At 44.6% G+C, this 25,360-nt stretch overlaps 1 protein-coding gene across 4 annotated transcripts in view; it reads left to right on the forward strand.

Moving 5' to 3' along the window:
* LOC123761792 (protein artemis) overlaps positions 1 to 25,360 on the forward strand; it is a 134,778-nt gene that overhangs the window by 101,251 nt on the left and 8,167 nt on the right. The window contains exons 7-8 of one of the 4 annotated variants that reach the window (XM_045748002.2): positions 2,955 to 3,360; positions 3,709 to 19,755. In XM_045748002.2, coding sequence (XP_045603958.1) covers positions 2,955 to 3,360; positions 3,709 to 4,547 — 1,245 coding nt within the window. In that variant the 3' untranslated portion in view covers positions 4,548 to 19,755. Of the gene's footprint in view, positions 1 to 2,954; positions 19,756 to 25,360 lie in introns of those variants that run through there. The other 3 variants (XM_045748003.2, XM_045748000.2, XM_045748004.2) reach the window with 3 other exon arrangements.

The following is a 25,360-nucleotide window of genomic DNA, read 5'->3' on the forward strand; positions in this document are numbered from 1 at the left end:
CCCGGCTGAACATACAAGGCAGAAAGTTTCTGTGCCGTTTCTAGAGTGCGAGCCTGGTCACAAGCTAACTGCAAGTCTAAAGTTGTATTTTCAAGTAAGCACTGCCTTATTGTGCCGGATTCCAGCGAGTTAATGAATGCATCTCGCACATAGTTATCACAAGCTTCAGCAGCAGTCACGGCTTTGAACTCAACTGACAGTCTTTTGCTAATAATTTCAATGCCTGCAGAAGCTGGTCAAGCGACTCACCGGGTTCTTGGCATCATGTAGCGAGCACATACCTTGCGAATACTTCATTCTTGGGCTTCACAAACAGTTCTGTTAGAGACTTTTCAGCCGCATCATACGTAGTACAGTCAGCTATGTAGTTGAACAGGCGTGGAGCAACGTAGTTTATTAAAAGATCGAGCTTGTCCACGGAGGGCATCGTTTGTTGTACTGCTAGAGAGAAGTTTTGGAACATCTTGTGCCAGTGACGCCATTCTTGAGCAGCGTTGGAGGAGTTTGGGTCAGTAGCAAACCGCTCGGGCCGTAGGAACCGCTCCATGTCCACTGGCAGAATTATACGATCAAACAAAAGCCTCACCTGACTTGAAGCTTTATTGATCGTATAATTGCAGCGTAGTAACCTGCAAATAAAACAAGCTATACTGTTTACAAGCCATACAGTTAAGCACCGTATATAGAAATTGTTAAGTAGTTGAACAACAAGCAAGTATTGCTTATAACACTAAGCAATATGTTTAACAATGAACAATACAATATACCAAGAAGATATACCAGTATACCAAACAAGAAATTACAGTATACCAACCTTAATGCAAGTTTGAACACCAATGGTCGAGCAAGCGTTCAGTCGGTATGACGTTAGCTCCGCCCCCGATACAGGGGGTACGCATGTCATGTTCAGGTGCCCCTGAACCACACTGCCTCTGGTTTGTCCTCCCATTTCCTGGCCTACATTGTCTTGGCTAGCTTTGCCTATGCCCCGTCACCCTGATTTCACTGATCCTGGTCCTGATCTTCATTAGTCTACTATGTTCTTCTTAGCCTTTGTTTCTCCCTCTGTTTCTGTTCTCTCTTTTTTGTCTGTTCTTCAATGGAATATTTGTTGTTTTTATGCCAGCTTCCATGAACTCTAACTTCTGATAGCGCAGTCTTCACCGCTTTGTGTTTGTCTCCAGGAACCGATGCTTGGCACTCGTCCTGGTCGCTTCTGTGGTTATGTCTTTCTTTCTTCGCCTCCAGCTCTTGCTGGGGCCTATGCCTCTATGGCTTTCTTGATCTGTCATGATATTTCTTTCGTCCACCTGTTGGACTCCTTACCAGAGCCTGTGCTCCTTTTGGGGTAATTTTAACTGTTGGCACACCCTCTGGGGAGATGTTCTGATGAACACCCGGGGCCGCTGCCTTCAACCATTTGTCCTCTCTTCTTCTCCTCTGTCTCTTCTGAATTCTGGTGAACAAACTCATGTTGACTCCCACTCTCGCACCCTCCTGTCTTTATCTTTCTCTCTGCTCATCTTCTTTTTAATTTGGAACTCACTGGCTTGAGCGTGATGACCTATATAACAGTAACTATTTCCCTATCCTTGTCACCTCTCTTTTTGGCCTTCTCTCTCCTTCTCTAAGTGGCAGTTTGCCAAGGCTGAAAGAACCTCTTCACCTTACACACTACTCTTTCCAACCTCTCTGATCTGCCTCTCCCCCGAGCCCTCCTCCTCCTCTTTCATCACACTGTTTTTGATGCTTCCCTCTGTTCTGCTCCTTGCTCTACCTCCCGGGGTGCGCAGAAATGCGTTCCCTGGTGGAATGCAGACTGTGCTTGGGCTGTCCGCTATAAGCGTGCAGCATGGAAGGAACGCCGTCGCATGCCCGACTTTTTATTTTGTTTCGAAAGGCGAGTGCGGTGGTCAGTAGGACCATCTGTATGGTTAAGCGTGAGGGTTGGAGATCTTTCGTTTCCACCATTACGTCTGACACTCCTCTGCTCCTCTCGTTTGTAATGCAGCTGCTCCTTTGTCCATGTGTCGCTTATTAGTGAACTGTAGGCATTGATGATTATCAGTTTAGCATCCTGACTCCAAACCTGCTGTGCTAGTATGTCAACTTCTTGTGGGGTGTTAATTATTACCTCGCTTACTCTTGTAGCAACACACTGCCACTCTTGTAGCAACACACTGCCACTCTTGTAGCAACACACTGCCACTCTTGTAGCAACACACTGCCACTCTTGTAGCAACACACTGCCACTCTTGTAGCAACACACTGCCACTCTTGTAGCAACACACTGCCACTCTTGTAGCAACACACTGCCACTCTTGTAGCAACACACTGCCACTCTTGTAGCAACACACTGCCACTCTTGTAGCAACACACTGCCACTCTTGTAGCAACACACTGCCACTCTTGTAGCAACACACTGCCACTCTTGTAGCAACAAACTGCCACTCTTGTAGCAACACACTGCCACTCTTGTAGCAACACACTGCCACTCTTGTAGCAACAAACTGCCACTCTTGTAGCAACACACTGCCACTCTTGTAGCAACACACTGCCACTCTTGTAGCAACAAACTGCCACTCTTGTAGCAACACACTGCCACTCTTGTAGCAACACACTGCCACTCTTGTAGCAACACACTGCCACTCTTGTAGCAACACACTGCCACTCTTGTAGCAACACACTGCCACTCTTGTAGCAACACACTGCCACTCTTGTAGCAAAACACTGCCACTCTTGTAGCAACACACTGCCACTCTTGTAGCAACACACTGCCACTCTTGTAGCAACAAAGTGCCACTCTTGTAGCATCAAAGAACGTTCCCATTAACAGGTTGTGACCACTCCTAATTAAATGAATACTACACTTGACCTGAGAACAATTAGTTCCACCCCATATGTTTTTTATCTATCTTTCCTTCTTGGCTTATAATGAATTGTCTCAATTACAGGTTCTAAAACTTCTTCACGAGGCCTTGAATCGTTCCGGAGACCATTACAGCATAGAATATGGTGGTACTCAACGACGCAGCATGGGCTCATTCAAACGACAATTACAAAGTAATGAAAGCAATAGCAGTACATTAGAGGCAGCCATGTTTGATGGTTACCTCACGTCTCCAAGTAAACGACGCCGGCACAGTGATAGTAACATGACCCTTGTTCTTCCTACTCCCCGAGGGAACATGAAAGGTTCACTCAGCTTAGAAGGTGAGGCTAGATGTGATGCAGCTGAAGGAGATGCAGCAACCAGCTGTGGTGCAGGGACCTCAGGGAGTCTTGGGGCTCAGGGATCTCCAGGAACAAGTTTAGAGTGGGTAGATCCTTACACTCCATCACCCACTTCATCTTCCTCATGTAAATATTCTGATACTCCAAATTCTAGTCAGGAAGACCATCAGTCTAGTGCACGAATGACCAGTACTTCCAAAGTCAATCTTTCTTACAGATTTGATGCTGCAAATATAGGAACTACTCCAAATGATAGTGCAATACGAAATGTGATAGTGAAGGTGTCTCCCCCTGTGACGAGTAAAATGTCAAGTACTGGAACAAGTAATAGGGCAAGTGATGTTTATAGGCCTGGTTTTAACTCGCAACAAATGTCTGTTGATGTTGATGAAGAAGGTGATAATCATTCTATAATTAGCTTCATCAAAACAAATGAAAGTCAGGATAGCATTGATCTAGCAAGTGTATTTTCAGATGATACTAGGGAAAGTTCTGTGATGATTGATTTGAAGGACGAGAGACCCGCCTCTTCTGCAGGCGTGGCAGGAGAGAGTGCTATTAAGCGCAGTCGTAAGATGTGGTACAAGCACAAGTATTTCTCTACACCAGTTCATGAGGACGGAGATAAACGTTTGAAAGTAGAATCTAAGTCTACTTTTGGTCCTCGTTCATCTTCACTGCCTCTCCCAGAGCCAGATCGTGAAGGTATAGTGTCACCGGATTTATTTCCTAGTCCTGAAACAGACCGTAGTCTTCCTCTCATAACAGTGTCCTCGCCTTCTGATCAAGCAAGTGAATCCCAGGTCTCTGATGAAACTAATGTGACTGTTGTTCTTAGTGGCAGCTCTGGAGAACCATCTGATCTGGATGTAATGTTAGTTGATGAATTGCCTGCAGACCATCTATTATGTAGTGAATCTACTCATCACACTAATCCTGCAGCTACCCGCCCTACTGTCATATGTGGACCACCGTTTGTTCCTTCAGCTCAAGATAGGGAGATTTGTCCTAATAATGAAGAACGCACTCATCTTGTCTCCCCAAGTGATAATGTCTCCGGTGATTCCAGTGAGTTAAATCGCAAGATACCACCTTTAAAATCTTCTTTATCTACTACATCTCCAAAAGTTATTGATTTGGTAAGTGACAGTGATTGTACACCAGACATGGAGGACTTGTTAATACGCACACACCAAGTAACTGGGGTTACAGTAAAGACTGAAGAGTGTTCAGAACGATCATCTTGCTTGAAGACGACTCGACGCAGAGATAATGAAGTAGAGGTTGTGACATTGGATCAAGAAAGTCTCTGAAATATCATGTGAATATAAAAATAAGATAAAATTAACTTTATTCAGGTACTGTCTCTCTTTTATTACATTAATCACTGTTGAAACTACTGTACACTTACTTTGGACATACTGTATCTTTCTAATAGGATTTAATGCATCCTGTTATGTTAAAAAGAGGTCTCGGATGATATTACCAAATCATCTTATAGTGAGAGTTGACATAATAAATAATGCATTTGTTTCAATCTGGGCATACAGGTACAGAAGCAAATTAAGCTGTGCAAATGTACAAAATGAATATTATACAATTAATTGCCACTGGCTATAAGGAATAAAGGTAAAGTATAGTATACATGTGGACGTTCTACAAAGAGTGAAATTAAGATTTGTACATGCTTCCTTTCAGAAGTTTTGTGCAGTTGTAATGGTAATGGGCTAATATTTTGTGCACAATTTAGTCAATTCCTTTGTAATCCAATACCTCTAGTCAGAACTACACTGTTTTTGTTCCTAATCTATTATTTTACTTTGTTGTTTTATTTTATCAAAATTATAAATTTGTTAGTGTTCTTTGTCTATAGTACTTACTAATATTTTAAGATAAATATGATCACGGTTATGTACCTGCTGTACTACAGATATTTTATCTTAATTATAGAACAAATGATGAAGGATGTTGCCACAAGGCAAGCCAGGAATTGTTAACGGTAACTTCTCGGTCTCGATTCTTGCGTAGATCCTTTCTTTGGAGAATGACAACTTGAGTAGGAATCAGTTTTTAAGCAAAGTTTATCATTTTTTCTGGGGGAGCCCCTTGGTGGCTTCATGAAGCCACCAAGTTATCTCACTGATAGCTTCCCACTACTGGATCATATCAGTCACCTGAGTTGTGTTTGGCCTCCCGGGACCAGAGCCAGTGCCTGGCCCCCCCTCACAGAGGCACAGGCAATTATCACCCTCACTGGGAAAACATCTAGAAAGTCAGCAAAGCATTACAGACAACTGCAAAGTTCATAGAAAATGAAGTATCTGTAACAACTATATTAGTAAGTAATATACCTGCTGCATATTCTCATTAGCTGAAGTGCAGATATTGTGATGGGTCTGCTAATTCTACATAACCTATCTCTTAGGTGTTCTACATTCCTAGAATCTCTACACTAATTCTTGGTCCACTAATTACAATTCCCAAGTGTACAAATAATTATAATTAATACCTCTTCCCAACCTGCAAGATGCTGGTCAGTTTGGCAAGGTGAGGTGGAAGCTTGTAATATAAGTTTTGACAGCACGTTGGCAGCGTTGGAAAGACAACGTGGAAATAATTACCATCATTTTGTATCATGGAGCAGTCGCTAAAGGCAAAATACTGACAATATATCTGACGACCTAAATTTTAGGGAGCATAACCAAGTAAATTTTGCAGCAGCCAGGAAAATGATAGGATGGATTATGAGAACTTTCATATCCAGGGATCCCATCACAGTGGTTGTACAGGTACTCTTCAGATCACTTGTGCTGTCCCGTCTTGAGTACTACTCCGTACTCACTTCCCATTCAGAGCAGGAGAGATTGCTTAAATAGAGGGAGTACAGAGAACATAAACGAGATAAAACATTAAATTATTGGGATCATCTTAAAGCTCTCCGAATGTACTCGTTAGAAAGACGACGGGAGAGATATCAAATAATATACACATGGAAAATACTGGAGGGCCAGGTCCCAAATCTACCCAGTAAAATAACAACATACTGGAGTGAATGATATGGAAGAAAATGCAGAATAGAACCAATGAAGAGCAGGGGTGCCATAGGTACAATTGGAGAGAACTGTATAAACATCAAAGGTCCGCGATTATTCAACATACTCCCAGCGAGCATAAGAAATATTGCCGGAACAACAGTGGACATCTTCAAGAGGAAACTAGATAGTTTCCTCCAAAGAGTGCCGGACCAACCGGGCTGCGGTGGGTATGTGGGCCTGTTGCCGCTGCAAGCAACAGCCTGGTGGACCAAACTCTCACAAGTCAAGCCTGGCCTCGGGCCGGCTTGGGGAGTAGAAAAACTCCCAGAACCCCATCAACCAGGTCCTCAACATAACCTTAAACTGGATCCCATCCCATGTTAGAATCCCATTAAATGAGAAAGCCGATGAAATTGCCAAATTGGCAACTCGTCATCCAGTGATACATAAAACAATTCAACCCAGCATAGAGAACATAAAAAACATCATCAATAAAAAAACACTCACACCTCGACAAAGCCCATCTACATCAGAGAGTAGCAGAAGGTTCGCCCTCTGCAATATGGTATCTTCAGGCCACCAAGTTAGAAAGGTTAAATATCCCAAAAGGAATCCACAGTGCAACAGCAGTTCGTTTACACAGACTACGTCTAGGTTACAGATGCAACTGGGAGATTGGTGAACCCCGACAGAGAGAGTGCATCTTCTGCCAAACAGTCACAGAAAAGCCACTACTTCACTATCTCCTGGAATGTGAAGCAACCAATGACCATAGAAGAGCTTTAGGAGTCCTTGAATATTGCAGTAACTTCCCTGAAGCTATCAACACAGCCACTCTTCTGGCCAAAAAATTTGTCCAGCAGCTGGACACCCTCATAAATACTGTCAAGCAGTATCCTCCCCCGTGATAGCAGCTTAATGATTAAATGCGACCTCAGAATATTGAATAGATTTACTAAACATATGGGCTGTTCATGCCCGTGCCACCTTTTGGGTGGCTTAATCTTTATCAATTAATCAATCAGTTGGCAGCGTGAGTCAGTCACTCTAAACTCGTATAGTGATTCAGTACAGACGCTTGAGAGATGCTGCACGTCTTCAACATTCACCAGCAACAATGTGACACTCGACGAGTCCAGTTCCTATCCTCACAAGACGCTTCAGCTGTCCTACAGAATAGACAGCCATATTCTGGCTGCATCAAACTTCCACACTCTCATCCCGCATTCGAGCTCTTCGACACCACCTGCATTCAGAGTGTCATGCTCTTCGCACTCACCCCAACATCTGAGCTCTCTATCCCCAGTCTCACTCGGCCCTCTGCCCTGCCCCAGGCTTCATCTCAACTACTATGACACTTCACAACGTTGCCAAGAAACTGACTGTTGTAACCAAGACTATACTAAATAAATATAAAAAACCACAATACTCTTTGTGTCTTATCACCCAAATATGTACACTTAAACTTACGTTACATATTAAAACGGCCGAATGATTCTGCAAACGATTCATTCAAAACAATTGGTTTACTTGAAACTAGCTCAAATCTGTTAGTACTGATGACCACCTCCAGGTGGCCTAGAGCTCCTCAGCAACAGCCAGCTGTTGGTCAGTCTGGAGTTGATGCACAATGAATCGACGAATGTCATGCTTGCTGCTTGCGAGTTTGAGGGATGTCGTGTTGGTTTTACTGCAAACTGATGGACGTTTGTACCGTCTTCCTCTGCTACCTGTTGGGTGGGTCTTTGTCCTGAGGCCTGCAAAATAGGAAACACAAGCCTTTGTTTTTTTACAGATTTGGCATGGCTTTGGCTGTACCCAGGTGATTGCAGAGTAAGTGGTGGAAAGCCGACTGTTCAGTTTGGAACAGACGGCTTCTTTTTTTACATGGCTCTGCTCCTCAATCACAAGGCTCTCATGTTGGATGCCTTTTGGCTGGACTGGTCAAGATGGGATTTCTTTTATCTCTTCCCTCTGATTTAACTGCTAGGCCAGGTTGTGTCCAGGTTGGGGGCTTTTACGGGCAGAATGATCTTTCTGGCTTTTTGGCAACTGGCTCATCTGACTCAGGCTCCGATACTTTTATCAGATTGGTTTGGAGATATTCCTGTCTTGTTCAATGTTCTCCTCCGATCTTCAGCTCTAAAGTTTTTAATGCAGGTCTCTCACCGTTTGTACGGTGTGTGGGTGGCTGATTTGTTGGTATACTGCCTGTGTTTTTTGTAGTGGCAACAGCATGTTGGTCTTGATATTCCTTCCATATTTTCATCCAATAGGTCTGGATGGATCCTCCTCTGAATCAGATTTGGTCTTTCTTTCATTCTCTCGGTCATTTTTTTGGCCCATCATACCATTTTAAGAGCTCTTTACTGCTGGATTGGTGGCCTTCATACTTTTCTCTGGAAGAAGGGTTTCTGTTCCTTGGCCCTGTTGAACAGTTTCTTCATTGGCAGCTTTTTCCTGCTCATTTGGCAAAGAATGAGAGGGATGGCTTCTGGAGGGGTTCTTGAGTCATAGTTTGTTCAGCAGAGGGTACATCACTTGTTGTTTGCCGATGCTGTTTCCTTGGTTCTTTGCTCCAAGACATTTATCTCAGGTTATCCTTACTGTCATTAAATCTAGCCAGCCTGCCGTCTTCCCATAGACCCGTGCTGATTGAAAGTTTATTTGCTCTGTCCCCAGTCTTTTCTTATATACAGTACCATCAGCCTTGTATTGCTCTCGGTCAGGTTTCCCATCTTGGGCTCTGTTCTTCGGGGCTTTAATTTTTGCTCGCCTCCTCACTGGCGAGTCCCAGTTTCCTTATTACCTTTAGTTGGCTACAGGGAGCCACCATTCATCCTCTTCAGAAAACTAGCATTGAATGTATTGAAATACCTCTTTCTGGTTGAGTCCGAGTCTCCACGGTCCCTTTTCACCATCCAGGTGTGTTAGTTTGTTGTCTTGAGCTCTGCACCAAGGTGTGTTGAGAGCCAGCAGCTCCCAGTGGTCTGCCACTTGGCAATGCCCACCTGTAACTAAATGGGGTTCAAATAGACTTATGCTTGAATCGTTTGTAGAGTCATTTGTTTCATTTCTTGTTGCTCTGTGAACCGTGCAGTTGTCTATTTTGCTTTGCTTACTTTCTGAATGTTTCCTTGGTGTGGGTGATGATAATTACCAGCTTCCTTCACATCTGTGAGGAGGCCAGGATCTGGCTCTGGTCTCCAGTAGCATATTCAGGATTCCTAAGGCTGGTGTGACTTGTATATGAGGAGTTATCTCAGTACTAGCTTCAGGAAGCCATCAATACACAACTACAACTAATAAGAGGTGTTTCATTGCATTATACACGTTATCAATCAAATTGTTTATAAATTACATTATGTAAATACTTTTATGCATTAATTTGATCTGATGCTCTGCTTGAGCAAATGGGAGGATAACCAATATAAAACAAATTTTTTTATTTCTGATGGCTACTCTTGTTACTTATTGCATAGCAGTACTTATTTCAGTTAATGTATGTAAATAATTTTATGACAAGTACCCAGATTTGTAATACAATATTGATAAAATTATTAGTACTGTAGTCATAAGGTATGTTTGTAAGTGACAGCAGGTAATAAAATAAGTGTTTTTCTGTGGGGAGCCCCTACGGCTCCCTGAAGCTTATTGGGCTAATGTATGTTATATTAGACCGGGACATTAGCTAAGGAGTTCAGACCTACCAGGGACCAGCGCCAGAACCTGGCCCCTTCAGAGATGTTTCAGGGAGCAATGGCCCTGGAAAACCTTCTTGTGGTTGAGGTTTTCCTTATCTGTCATCGACCGGGGTCAGGCACCCAGAAAGCTAGGCATAACATAACAATCCCCACATGGTAAAAAACTGAAACAAAAAACCGAACAGAGAGGTAGAAACTCCCTACAATCACAAGGAAACAAGCAAACATCACACTTTACTGCCGCGCCGATCATCCGCGCAGCCCTCCCCGCCCCGAGAGGGGAAAGGGGGAGCGCCGGCTGCCAAGCTTCAGTTCGTAAGCTAATGTCAACTGTGATAGACGCTTCTCTGGCCTCAGTTTCCTAGGCAGTGTTTGCCTTGTGTGGCGTTCACTGCCGTGTGTTGTGTTGTGCGGTGGCCAGGAGTACCTCATCAGTGCCAGGGCTGCATGCGCTTAGTGGCTGACTTCCCTAAGAGCCCTGTGAGTACTGCCCTTGCATAACAGGGTTATCTTCCCTGGGGCGTTCGGGAACCGTTCCCGTAGAGGTTCTTGCTGCTCGGCATTTGCCTCGCCCTTGGGACCAGCTGGGGCTTGGGGCCCTTGTTTGGCCCTGGGTAGGGATTGGTCTTGTGCTGGTTAGGGCGTCAAGGTGTTACACAGCCTGCCACCTAAGCGACGGCCGGTTCTTGTTGCCTCTGGAGACGGTGTACTTTTGCAGGGTTTTTCTTTGGTTTTTATTTTCATGCCTGGTGGGGGTCTGCCTAGTGTGGCTATAGTTCCACTGGTAGTGTTTGGCGGCCCTCTGCTAGGCCCCCGTGATTGTACACATCGCAGGGGTTTTCAGTGCTATCCTCTACCCTCTTGTTATGTTTGGGTTTCTTCACCGGTTAGCAACACCTTGCCCGGGCTTCCCGTAGTTGTTACCCTACGGGCCCTGGAAACCCCTGTCTGGGCTCAGGGGACCGTTGAATGTGTCTTCCCGGTTCCAACCCGTCTTGTACGGGATCGTTGGTTGCTGTTCCCTTGTCTCCGGGTGACAGTCGCCATTTTTACCTCCGGCATGCTGCCTGTTGGGTCACTGACACCTTGACCCGGAGTCTTGCGAGAGAGATTCTCTGCTTGTTCTCCAGTACTCTCCTGATGTTTTTACTGTTCAGAGTACAGGCGGCATCCGTGTTGCAAGCTAGGTTAGGTTGCTGCAACATGCTAGGTTGGTTTCCCACTCGGATACCCCGAGGCCGCCCCGTTTGGTTAGGTGCTGTTCGACACTTTCCCTCCCTGTTCCTGGCTCCAGACTGTCTGTGGGTTTCGGGGTCGGGGCAGGGTTTAGTTGGGGCCGAGACTGGCGGTTTCGGGGGCTGCCCTGTTCGGGTTGGGGGACGGAGGTTTTTCGAGCCGGTTCCTCCTGCCAAGGCTTCTGGGTCTTACCAGCGGCCCTTTCTTGCTGCCTTTCCCATGGACTCTTGCTTTTCTTTAAGGGCGGAGGGCTTGGAGGACGGCTCTGCCCCGGGGCCTGTGTTGTTGGTTCCCTGGGCTGTGGGGGATGCCTGCTAGCAGTTCTGGGGCGGTTTGCCCCTGCCTGGGTTTTCTGCTGTTGGGCTGCGTTTTTCGCCCATCCAGTCTGCTTGCTTCCCACTTTTGCTGGTGTGTTTTTGTATCTTAAGCGTCAAACACAGCCCCTGCTGGCGGCCATTTTCGTCTGCTGGTTTCCCGGCGTGGCCACCAGGGCGGTGTTGCGATTTGTTTACATGAGACTGGGTGTGCGAACGAGCTTCTTGGGTGAGTTTTCACCTTTTTTTTTCAGGGTTTTTTCTTCTCCTGTTGTCGTTTCTTTGCTTTTCTGGTGTTTTCTGCCCGTTGCCTGTTCCTCTGGGAGTGTTTGGGTGTTGATTTTACACCGGGTTTTCCATTTTGTCTGTTTTGGGTCTGGGCCTTTGGGTTTGGACTCAGTGTCCCCTGGCTGGTATGCTTGCTCCCACACCTTGTCCCTCGGTTTTTGATCTGTTATGAACGTTTTCTCTGGGGGTTCTGTCTGGGCGCTGTGCTTTGCCTTTCTGTGGTGTTCTCCGCTGGCAGATGTGGTTGTTTGGGCTCCCCCTGGTTCGATTCTGGGTTTCTTTGGGTTCTTTGGTTTCGTTCCGGAGGTTTCTTCCTCTTGGGCCCCCTTTGTGGGTTCAGGGGGCTTTGTTTCCTGGTATGACCCGGTTCTGCCTTCTGGGGTTCCGGGGTCTTCCTGGCTTGCAGACTGTTCTTTTTGGGTCTTGGCACATGTTGTGGTCGTGCTGGGACTTTGAGGTTTTGCTGTCGAGATTGCCCTTTTGATGCAATTTTGTGCCTTCTTTGCCTGGCCGGCGTGGTGCTCTCTGCCCACTGGTCGGCGACTTGTACTTTTCTTTTACAATGTATGTGTGTGTGTGTACGCATGTACATGTGTACACTGTGTGTGTTTGTGTGTGTGTGTGCACATGTGTATACGCACGTGTGTGTAACATATCTTGTGTGTTTGTGTATATGTATGTGTATGTGTATATACATAATGTGTATATGTGTGTGTACTTTTTCTTTCGGGAGGGGTTCTGTTCCTTTCTCTGACAGGGCGCTGGGGGAGCGGCTTGCTCTGTTGACTCTCGCATGGTCCCGCTGTTGGTGGGCGCTTTTGGTTGTCTTCCGGCCTCTCCCTACCATGCCCAACTTCCCTGTCCCTTTGTCCTCCCCACCATTCTAAAATCCCCCATCCCCACCATCCCAAACTCCCCCGTCCTCTCGTCCTTCCCCACTATTACCCCCTCCCGTGTCCCCTCGTCCTCCACACCATCTCTAACGTCCGTCCCCTCGTAATCACCACCATTCCCCACTCCCTCGTCTGATGCCTTCCCAAATGGTCTGATGTTCCCATCAGAAAATTGGGAACATCAAGTGATCTGATGTTCCTATCACTGAAATATAAGAAAAACAGTTAAAAAAAATGAAATGAAAATATGAAGAAATTAAAAATAAACTGTACTCACGTAATGAACGGTATGGTAAACAACACAGCTCAATTCCAACACAATTCACACAAAATAATTACATCAAAATTAAAATAAATCAAAATCTATGAAAATTCAATTTATCAATGCATCTGGAAACATTGAAATGGAATTGTAACATATTTAATATAGAATGTGTGTTACTCTTACATGCAACAGATGGCGTTGTTTTTCAAGAAAAGCATACTTTTACCTGCCACAGGTCTGGCATCTATACTTATACTTACCAAATGAACGATATGGTAAACAACACAGCTCAATTCCAACACAATGTCACACAAAATAATTCATTAAGAAATAAAATAAATCAAAATCTATGAAAATAAAATTTATCAATGAAATCGGAAACATTGAAATGGAATTCGTGACATATTTAGCATAGCGTGCATGTTGCTATTATGTGCAACAGATGGCACTGTTTTTCAAAAACGCACGTTTATACTTGTCAGAGGGGTTGCATCTATATAGTAGGTACATTATATAAAAAGACGCACCTATTCGAATGCAACGTTGTCAAAATTTCAAAGCGATCGGTGAAGAACTTTCGGAGATTACAGCGTGTGTTGCTCTTATGTCCATCAGATGGCGCCGTTTTTCAAGAAAAGCATGTTTTTTCCTGTCACAGGTGAGGCATGTATATAGTAGATATATAAAAAGGCGCGCCTGTTCGAATGCAACGTTGTGTCAAAATTTCAAAGCATTCGGTAAAGAGGTTTCGAAGATTTCCCTCACATGAAAAACTCAGTTTTTCAGAAAAAGCAAGTTTTGACCTTCACAGGCATGACATCTATATAGTATGTACAGCATATAAAAACCTGCTCGGGTGCCAATGGAACGTTGAGTGAAAATTTCAAAGCAATTGGTGAAGAACATTCGGAGATTAGCGGTCATGCACAAACGAACATTTCCATTTTTATTTATATAGATTTTTTTTTCAGGAGGGGTTCCCTTCGCTGTTGATGGGATGCTGGGGGGAAGTCAGCTTGCTCAGTTGGCTCTCGCTTGGTCCCACAGTTCGTGAGCATTTTTGGTTGTCTTCTGGCCTTTCGTGGCTTCAGGCGGCTTCTCCCCCCTTTGGGGGGTTCGGGGCTGGTGGGGTGGGCTTCTTTCCCCTGCGCTTTGTCATGTCATCTTGGTGTGGGTGCGTTTGGAAGTGGTCGTTGCGCCCCATCCTTCCAGGGTTCCTGCCTGTTTTAGTGCAGACACGGGCTTTGCGGATCTTCTGGACTTGTTCAGTCTGCGCCCTGGATTCTTTCCCCTCTTCGGAAGACTGTTGGGACCGGGTGCCTCAATGGTGTCCCTGGACCTCTGGGTCACTTGGCACGTTCCTCTCTAGGGTTCCGGGACTGGCACAGTTGGTGGGGGGGCTTCAGGCTTGCCCCTTTTGTTGCCTTCCCTAGTTTGTAATTGGCACTTAGTGTATTGCGCATCTTTACCAGATCTTGGTGACCTGTCTGCATCTGCTTGGGATTCGGTTTCTGGCCTACCTAGATGACTGGTGTGGGGCTCCCAGTCAGTCCGCTTGTCTGCTCTCCAAGGGTGTCGGTCTTTCAGATCACCGGGTTCGGATTCCTGGTGATCTGGAGGCCGTTCCATCAGGTTCTGTCCCAAGTTCAGACCTGGCTGGATCCTCTTTAGGACTCTTGGACCACCTCTTTGTCTTTCCCTGTAGAAGTGTTGCTGTGGCTGTGGTCCCACCTTCGGCTGTTTATGAGGGGGTCCCGGGTCAATCGGCGGTTGCTCGAGTGGTTGTGCGGGAGTCTGAACTTCGTCGTGCTGGTCTGCCTGTCGGGTAGGGTTTGGCTTTGGCGTCTGTTTGGTTCCTCAGGGAATCCCCTTCCGCCTCTCTCACAATCGTTGGGTTCGTCCTCCAGGGATCTTGTGTTGGTGCTGCGTCACCGGCTTCATCTTTGGAGTTTTCAGGGTTCCGTGCCTTGGCGCCTCCTCGAGCCTTCACTCAATGTGTTCACGGACGGGTCATCTCTCGGCTGGGGCTTTGTGGCCGGGGATGGTGGGGTCCGTCCGTCCGTAGGGCTCACCGCACTGTTCGGGAGTTCGTGGCTGTCTGTTTTGCGCTTCGGATGGTTCGGGTCACTTGGGGCTCTACCATCCGGCTCCATTCGGACTGTTCTCCGGTGGTTCATTGCCAATACCACAGGGATTCTCTTAGGTCCTTGACCTTTGCGGTTGGTCCCTTCAAGTGGCTCGTCTGCTGGATTCTCAGGGTTTGGCTAGCTGTGCGTTTCATGCCCGGGGTGTCCTAAGTCCTGGTGGATGGCCTGTCTCGGGTTCATTCCTCTGTTCACGGATTGGACAGTCATCTCCGACTCGTTTCGTTGGCTCTGCCGAACGTACGGACTCCTGGACATGGACATCTTCGTATCGGCGTGGTCTCGGCATTTCTGATTCTATGTGGCACCTTACCTGCCTGTAAGGCGTTTGTGGTGGATGCCTTTCGGCAGTACTGGTCGAGGTAGCATTACCTGTTCCTCTTCTCCCGATTCAGCTGTTGCTTCATGTTCTGGCTCAGTTGGAGTCCTTCCCAAGGAGATTAGTCCTCTTGGTCCTTTGGTGGCTGGCCCAGCTTTGTTTTCAGACGCTGCTTGATAGGTGTCCGAATGCGGGGCGTTTCCTGCGGCTCCGCTCTTTCGGCAGGTCGGACCGGTCCTGTACGTGACTGATTCAGCCTTCTCTTTGGTTCTTCGCGTCTGGTCTTTTGACGCGGGTGTATCACCATCTCTATGGTGTTCAGGTAGCTTCATTGATGGTGTCCCACCTGCAAGCTTCGTCTCTGCGACAGTATGATGTTCCTGGGGTTTCTATTCGCCATTTTCTTGCTCTTCATTGATTGTCTTCTTTCGCATCGGGTTGTCTTGTCCTTTCTTGGGATTTCAGGACTGTTAATTGATGCTTCTTACTGTTGCCTCGTATCGTGCAGTGCTGACGGAGCCGCTCCAGCTTGCGTTCAGGGTGGACGTCACTTCCGCCTCGCTCTGTACGCTTTCTCGTGTTTTGTTAAACCTTCGGCCTGCTCATGCGCCACCTGAGCCATCCTGGTCCTTGATCAGGGTGCCCTCTTATTCTTCCTCTCCCCAGTTTGTGGTAGCCCCTTCGGTTCAAGATTGTTTTTCAAAACCATATATTGTTGGCATTGGCCTCTGCGAATCGGAGTGGGAGCTTCCGGCTCTCCTCCGGCACAGGGGTTTCTGCTCTTTTGGTACTGGTGATAGGTTTGTACGTTTCCAGCCTTTCTCCGTCCTTCTGGCGACAGTCGAGATGACTGTTTTCCGGAGGGGTCCTTGGGTTATTGTTGCTTGGTTGGTTCGGCCAGGGGTGCGACATGTGTTGTCCAGTTGCAACTCTTTGCCGTTCCCTGGGTGCCGTGGCTGGGGATGCGCTCTGGGTTGATCTGGTTCCCCTCGTTCTCTGTTTCAGGGCTCGGGTCTTCCAGGTCATCCGCAGGTTTCTTAAGTCTACCAGCCTGCGGTCTATCCTTGCACCCTTACCGTTTGGACGTTTACAGCATTCGCTGCAGTGTTTGGTGATGTTTTGGCCTCATTTCAGGAGCGAGGATTTGGGGGTCGCACAGATTCCTGGCTACCCGTTCTTTTGTGAGCGTGTCTGCTCGTGTGCGTTCTTGTGATGCTTTGGATTGCAGGCTTCAGCCTGCTTTCTCGACTTTGCGTTGCGGGGTTTGTGGTGGCCACCTCCCGGATCAGCCCTTTCTTTTCCTTCTCTTTGGGTATGTAGCTCCAGGGAGCCGTAGGGGCTCCCCACAGAAAACCAGTGTTAAATGTAATGAAACGCCATTTTCTGGGTGAGCCCCAGAGGCAACCCTCCCTCCCACCGGTCGGCGTTTTTTTCGCGTTGGTTGAAGCTTAACTTCCAAACTAATGCTAGGCAGCCGGCGCGGTGAGGTCCGGGGGGCCCCCCCCTCCCCCTCTCAGGGCAAGGAGGGCTGTGCGGACGCGCGGCAGTAAAGTGTGATGTTTTCTTGTTTGCTTGTTTCCCTGGGATTGTAGGGAGTTTCTACTTCTCTGTTTAATTATTGTATTAGTTTCTTACCATGTGGGGTTTGTTTTGTTATGCCTACCTTTCTGGGTGCCAAACCCCGGTCGATGGCAGATAAGGAAAATTCCCAACCACAGGGGGTTTTTTCCAGGGTCATTGCTTCCTGCAACCTCTCTGAAGGGGCCAAATTCTGGCGCTGGTCCATGGTTGGTCTGGACTCCATAGCTAATGTCCCGGTCTAATATAACATACATAGACCGATAAGCTCCAGGGAGCCTCCGGGGCTCACCCAGAAAATGGTGTTTCATTACATTCAACGCCGGTTTTTAACCTGTAAGAACACATTACCAGGCAAATTACAGATAAGTGGCATATGTTAGTAATAATGCTGAAAGCTTGATGCCACTCTAGTTTATTCAGCAGGGTACACAATAACTGAAATGAAGAATATACAATAATAACTATTTCATTTAGTATAAAATATAGAAGATTGTTTTTACTATGAGCTGTGCACCCAGGGGAGTTGTTTACTGAAATCAAAGATTTGTTTGCTGTCTTTTTTGTCATTTTTTAATTACCAATGCTCTTATGATGCTCACTTGCTACACATGCATTTGATACCACACCTGTATGTAAGCCTACATGTGAGGGATTATAAGTGACAAGTGTAGAGTAGTATGCTTTTCTATACTTATTATGTTTATAATGGAAAATGGCATGTCAGTTATAGATTGAGACAATATATGGTTACTGTACTCTTTTTTTTTTTCTTGACAATATAGTAATTTAACAGACATGAATCTTAAGTTAGTGTAAATTATTTAGTTAATTTCATTACAACTATATCTGCAATATTATTTACAATTTATATAAATAGAAAATAATGTCCAGTAGTATTTGTTGTGTGTTATCAATAACCATTAATTGGTCTCAACCCACATGACAGAGGCAGAGGAGTCTTAGCAGCACCAACCATTCTTACTGACTTCCTTAGCAGCACCAACCATTCTTACTGACTTCCTTAGCAGCACCAACCATTCTTACAGACTTTCTTAGCAGCACCAACCATTCATACAGACTTTCTTAGCAGCACCAACCATTCTTACAGACTTTCTTAGCAGCACCAATCATTCATACTGACTATCTTAGCAGCACCAACCATTCTTACAGACTTTCTTAGCAGCACCAACCATTCATACTGACTATCTTAGCAGCACCAACCATTCTTACTGACTTTCTTAGCAGCACCAACCATTCATACAGACTTTCTTAGCAGCACCAACCATTCTTACTGACTTTCTTAGCAGCACCAACCATTCATACAGACTTTCTTAGCAGCACCAACCATTCTTACTGACTTTCTTAGCAGCACCAACCATTCTTACTGACTTTCTTAGCAGCACCAACCATTCATACTGACTTTCTTAGCAGCACCAACCATTCTTACTGACTTTCTTAGCAGCACCAACCATTCATACAGACTTTCTTAGCAGCACCAACCATTCTTACTGACTTTCTTAGCAGCACCAACCATTCTTACTGACTTTCTTAGCAGCACCAACCATTCATACTGACTTTCTTAGCAGCACCAACCATTCATACTGACTTTCTTAGCAGCACCAACCATTCATACAGACTTTCTTAGCAGCACCAACCATTCATACAGACTTTCTTAGCAGCACCAACCATTCTTACTGACTTTCTTAGCAGCACCAACCATTCATACTGACTTCCTTAGCAGCACCAACCATTCATACTGACTTTCTTAGCAGCACCAACCATTCTTACTGACTTTCTTAGCAGCACCAACCATTCTTACTGACTTTCTTAGCAGCACCAACCATTCATACAGACTATCTTAGCAGCACCAACCATTCTTACTGACTTTCTTAGCAGCACCAACCATTCATACTGACTTCCTTAGCAGCACCAACCATTCTTACTGACTTTCTTGTCTATACCTTGAATATCACACACTAAAATATACATTACAAAAAATTATTAATTTTTTATACATGTGATGTAATATAGTCCTGAATTTGAGTAGGATATTGTACTTGTGTGAAGTTATGAGATAAGATTAAGGCTACCATAAAGCTGATGAATGTAACTAGTTTGATCTAGGTAAAAGTGAGTTATATAAAATGTTCATTATTATTGTTAGATACAGTAAGGAAATGTGTGACAGACCCCAAATGTCTTGATGTTATTCATAATGGTTCTTTAAAGTGAGCAACTTACATTTTTGACATCTGAAAAACTAACTGGTATTGTTAAAACTGTATTTTAAGATAAAATACAGTCTGACTGTATTACAGTCAGATTGTATTGATAAAATACAGTCTAATAAATAAGATAAAATACATTATAAAACTGTATTTTAAGATAAAATACAGTTTTTCTTGTTAACAATCTGTTGTTAAACTTGACAAAATTAAAATATTTTTTCAAGTAAAATTAACTGAATATTGAAGCTTTTTCCTTGATGAAGCCATAGATTAGTTTAACATTAAGTGACTTAATGTTCATGCTAAACTGATACAATACTCACTACACACTAAAACAAATTTGTGGTTACATATTATATCTTTCCATGACACTGCTGGAACATAGAAGCAAGCTTTCAGCAAACTATGGTAGGAGCTGGTATCAAAAAACTGTAATTATAAATATTTTATTTTTATATGTCCATAAATGTATTTTAATTTGTTTGAAGAATGCCATTCTCTATAACAGTCTACAGTCAACAGTATCATTACACCCAATACTTGCTTCCTAAAATCATGTACGTTAAGCACCATTCTGTTATGGCTCCCTTTGGTTAATGTTTTTTCACTTACGTAGGTTGTAACAACATTTTTCTTATGGTTCATTGCTCCTTCTTGGGTAACACCTTGATATGGTGAGGGAGCATGTGTGTGCCACTCCCAGATAGGTGAAGGGTGGCTTTTGCTCCCATCTTCTTGTTAGTGCAGTGTACACAAAATATATGCACAGTGATCGGCTTCCCATTTGGATCATGGGACAACCTTTGAGGATGGAATGGATGTCTGGGTCAGATCCTTTTGGGGGTATGGGGGCGGGGGTGAAGGTGGTGGTTGGATATTTAGTCATGGTACTAATATTTCCATGAGTGCCCTTTTTGTGGTGAGTGCACAGCACACAACGGCTTGCTGCTTTTATTTCAGTAGTGGTTACTCTGCATACTCTTAATGCTTTGCTCACTTGAAAAATGGATTAGGCCATCCTGCATCTTAAATGTGAAAACAACATCCTCTTTCTCAGAGGTGTATTTCAATTATAGGTCTGAGCCTGCTATTCTATTTGGTACAGTTATCCAAAAGTATAGATTCAAACACTAACAGGAAACACCAAATTGTGATTTGACGACGATTACCTTTATTAGTAGTACAGTGGAACCTCGACTTACGAATGTCCGTACTTATGAATTGTTCGAGTCACAAACCCAATTTCGTCGTAAAATTTAACTCGACTTACAAACTTTGCCTCGACTTGTGAATTTGTTAATACACGTATGGGTCGACCGAGAGTGCGGCACGCTTCAGTTTATCGGTGTCTCTCGCCTAGTGACGATCGCGTTTGAATTCTTCGTAAAGAATTATATTGTTTTTCTGCTTTTTTGTTTTTTGAGTATAAAAGTAATTATTATATATGCCATGGGTCTCAAGAAAGTCAGTGTTAACACTTTGGCGTATCCCGCGTGCCACCCCTCAACTGTGCGATATGGGACCCAGGGTGTCACGGGAGCGCGCGTAAATTCTGAAAAGTGTATACTCTCTTCAACTTTGTCACCTTAATTCTCGTCCTACGAGATTAAATTTTGTATCATTGTGTTCGCAATAGAATTCTCTACAGCACTAAATGAATATAAACTCCAAACGCCCGGCTAATTACCCGCAGCAAACAGAGAAAGTGCGAACGAGTTACCCAGGAGCGAGCAAACGCAATAAAATGTTTTCACTATTTTCACTCTGGTCACCTCAATTTTAGTCCTAGGTCTTTCATTTTGGTCTCAATGAGTTTGCAATAGAATTCTCTAGAGGAACATTAGCATATAAAATAAAAAACCTGGTCACGCTCCAACCGCCGACGAGTTGAAGACGGGCCACGCGTTAGCCGCGAGTGAGTGCTCAGCCGCCTTCCAGCTACACTCCCAATTCCCGCCCTTTTCAAGCCTTTCTTTCTCAATTTTCTTCCTGGAAGGGCCTTGTTCATGATCACTATCCATCGTGGAGTAAGCGTAGATAGTTTCTAAAGCCACAGTAAGAAATATAGCCACAGAAAATAGCCAAAATGTTCACACGTTTGAGATGCGAGGGGAGGCGACATTGGTCACAACAGTGGAGCGAAAACAATGGGCCCACGGCGTGTGCCAAGCCGCCTGAGGGCCACGAGGCTCAACAAAGAAAATGGGAAGACATTGGCGCGCATTTTAAAACCAGTCCCAAAAGAATCGGATAAAAACCTGATTTTTGGCGATTATTTAAAGTGGATGACGCAATGCTGCGTCATCCCCGGCATTACCGACAGTAAACAGATGACGCAATGCTGCGTCATGCCCGGGCGAAAGTGTTAAGGTTCAACCTAAGAAAATAGTTGAGTAGAGGCAGTAGAGGATGTCCCTTCCTCGTTAAGAAAATGTGTGAAGTATGGGAAGAACTGCAAAGTTTTGTTGAAAAACTTACCCAGATGAAGCTGTAGCCGGCTGTTGTATTGACCTTTTGAATGACAATGTGATGTCTCACTGCAGACAAGTGTTAAAATGTAGGGAAAAACAAGTGTCTTTAGACAGATTCTTAGTAAGACAAACAAGCAGTGAGCCACAAGCAGGTCCTAGTGGTATGCCTGCAAACCGTAGGAGAGAGTGTATGCCAGAAAGTCATCACTGCCTGATGTTATTATGGAAAGGAACTCCTCTTCCAAACAGTAGTAACTCCTCCCGCACCCCCCTCCTCACCGTCTTCCATACGCCAATAAGAGTCCTCAATAAAGGTAAGATATACATACTGTCTATCTTAAGGGGCCTCGTAGCCTGGTGGATAGCGCGCAGGACTCGTAATTCTGTGGCGCGGGTTCGACTCCCGCACGAGGCAGAAACAAATGGGCAAAGTTTCTTTCACCCTGAATGCCCCTGTTACCTAGCAGTAAATAGGTACCTGGGAGTTAGTCAGCTGTCACGGGCTGCTTCCTAGGGGTGGAGGCCTGGTCGAGGACCGGGCCGCGGGGACACTAGAAAGCCCCGAAATCATCTCAAGATAACCTCAAGATACTGTATTGTAGCTTGTACAAAAAGAGTGGTATTCGGTATAAAATGTATTTTTAAGTTAACATTTTTGGGGGTGTGGAACAGATTAATTCAGTTTGAATTAATTTCCCTATGGGAATTTTTTTTTTGAGTTACGACCCGTCTCTGAGAACGGATTAAATTCGTAAGTGGAGGTACAGGGGAGCCTGTGGCTGAGTGGACAGCGCTCGGGATTTGTAGTCCTAAGGTTCTGGGTTCGATCTCCGGCGGAGGCAGAAAGAATTAGGCAGAATTTCTTTCATCCAGATGTCCCTGTTCACCTAGTAGTAAATGCAGCTAGATGATCATAGCGAGAGACTTGTGGGGTCCTTGAAGTCTACTACCCACAGAGAAGAAAACACGGACTTATCAGGGAGATGGTGGAACTGCAAGCAGTAAACACAAAGAAGGGAGGCAGCCAAGCATAACACAAGGGTGATGAGACACAGAAACATTAACCAAGTACAGTACTGGGCCACCAGAACCCCCACACCCGAATATCAACCCCTGGACATATTGGCAAAACTTGCTGCAGGAATGGGTTATTTATACACCAAGGCACAAGGGTAGACCACAAACTGACTAGACTTGATGACACTGCTGTCATCTGAGAAACATGAGCCTCAGAACAGGCAGACCAAGGAAACAGGATCAACTCACAAAGCATCCACTGAGACAGAAACAGTGGCACAAAGGTAGCAGTGGAGAGTTGCTTCCAGAGACACCACATAATGAACCTCTGGCTTAACCTACCAAGTATTAAAGAACCCCCTCTGGAATCCACCTGACTTCATCAGAAAAGGAGTTGACTGCAAAAAGGAGAGCATGAAGCTCCCTGACCCTACAACTGGAAGCCAGGACCAACAAAAAATTGTTTAGAAAAAAAATCCTGGACCGAAGGAGACTATATAAATAAAAAAGAAGAGAGAAAAAGGCGAGAACACAGTCCAAACACCAAGCAGGGTCAAGCAGCACACAAGCAGGCCAGAAGTGAAAGACTGCGCTAGAGCTTATGAAACGGTACCAGTGCCACCCTTATGTATATGAGGGGGGGCAGAATACTGCTCACGGTCGCCCCAGAAATGATACGTTATACTTGTAAATATTAAAATAATGTGAGTATGATAGCTGAAGCCTCAGACAGACACACACTGTAGAACTTGTATTGAAACATTTATTATAATCATTATTACTCCTTTTTCCAACTTCCATGGGGTGAGGGAGCAATTCCCCCAAATGTGGAAGAGTGAAATTCGGAAATTGGTTAAAGATGGTAAAGGTATTGGCACATGCCCTTCTACACTTCGATCCATTCTCAGTAGTGTCATAGAGAACCAACACCCATACACTCCAGCACATCATTCACAACAGTATCGTAATTGCTCCAGGAATGAGGTATTGGATACTTTTTTTAGTTATCAAAGAAAAGTGTCATGTATTCATTCCCTATCTAACAGCTTCTACTCTTCCCTGTTCACTATTACTTCTCGTGCAGTGTTCACATCCATGTGTGTGACCGTAAACTGACAGCTCTGTGCCAGATTATTGATCCATCACGGTGTTGGTATTTACAGCATTGTCACTTAACACTATCGCACTCTTCGAACGTCCCCGGCGTCCGATTTTTTTCTCCCGAGTCGGAGCATCGGACTGTGCTGGCATCCGATAAAAAAATATTTGTATAAATTTCATTTATTATCCAATCGACTTTGGGATACTTTCAAAATGAGCGCCTTTAGAGTGTGCACAATTTGATACCAAAATGAAAGATGTAACACGAAACTTGATTTCAGAACACTTGAAAGATTATAAATATGGTTTTGGTCAAAACTTTAAAATATTTGTTCAAATTCTATTTATTGTGCTATTATTATGGGACTAGTTTTAAAATGTGTGCCTTTAAATTGCGAACAATTTGATACCCAAATGAAAGATGTAACAGAAAAATTTATGTCAGAACACTGGAAAGATATAAATAATTTTGTGATGATTAGCGTCCAAAATTAAAATATTTGTTAAAATTCCAGTTATTGCTCTATTATTATGGGACTAGTTTTAAAATATGCACCTTTAGATTGCAAACAATTTGATACCAAAATGAAAGACATAACACGAAAATTGATGTTATCAATCTGAACGAGTATACACAATAGGCTGTGGTGTGCAAATTGGTGCTTGTTTACGGGTAACTTTAGGTCTTGCTGCTGGGAGTCACACCGGGCTTTTGGACATTATATGCATATACACCTGTAGGGAATTCTATTGCGAACGCAATGATACCAAAACGAACGACGTGGCACGAGAATTAAGGTGAGAAAACTGAAACGAGTATACACATTTTGGTGTTGCCGCTCGATCGCCCGCACACCGGGGGCGTGACCTCTTAAGTTGGCAGTGCGCATGCCCGGGGTGCGTAAGTGTTAAGTGACTAAGGGCCACTCATAAATTCTTTGAAATATCAGTCCGATAAATTCTAGGGAACCTCCAAGGCTCACCCAGAAAATGGCGTTTCATTACATTCAACACTGGTTTTTTTTATATAAAATAGAATCAATTTTTCTTCTATTTTCTAGCTTTGACATTTTTAATGCCTCTAGCTTTTCTCTCATATTTCTTGTTTTTCAGTTCCTGAAATCATTTATTAGCGTGTCTTTGCTCCCTTTCTATTTTACTGATTTGCTTCTTGAGATTTGGATTAATCAACATTCGATTGCAACATACTCCAATTTTGGTTTCACAAATGTTGTGAACATTTTCTTTAGTACTGTCTCCACCTGATTATCCAGACTATATAGGAAGGCTCCCTTCTGAGTCCAAAAGCGACGATTTCCAACAATTTTTATACCACACTCATGATTTGAATTGACACACACTAATTAGTGTGTGTGGGGCTGGGTGGGTGGTTAGCTGCCTAGCTGGTGGGTGGGCAGGCAGGAAAAGGTGGGTTTAGGCAGGTGGGTTTTAGATGGGTGGATGGCAGGCAGATGAACTTGGTTGGTGAACAGGTTCAAGCAGGCAGACGGGTGAACAGGTAAGTGGGTG

Source organism: Procambarus clarkii, chromosome 24, assembly GCF_040958095.1.
Source record: "Procambarus clarkii isolate CNS0578487 chromosome 24, FALCON_Pclarkii_2.0, whole genome shotgun sequence".
Classification (NCBI taxonomy): domain Eukaryota; kingdom Metazoa; phylum Arthropoda; class Malacostraca; order Decapoda; family Cambaridae; genus Procambarus; species Procambarus clarkii.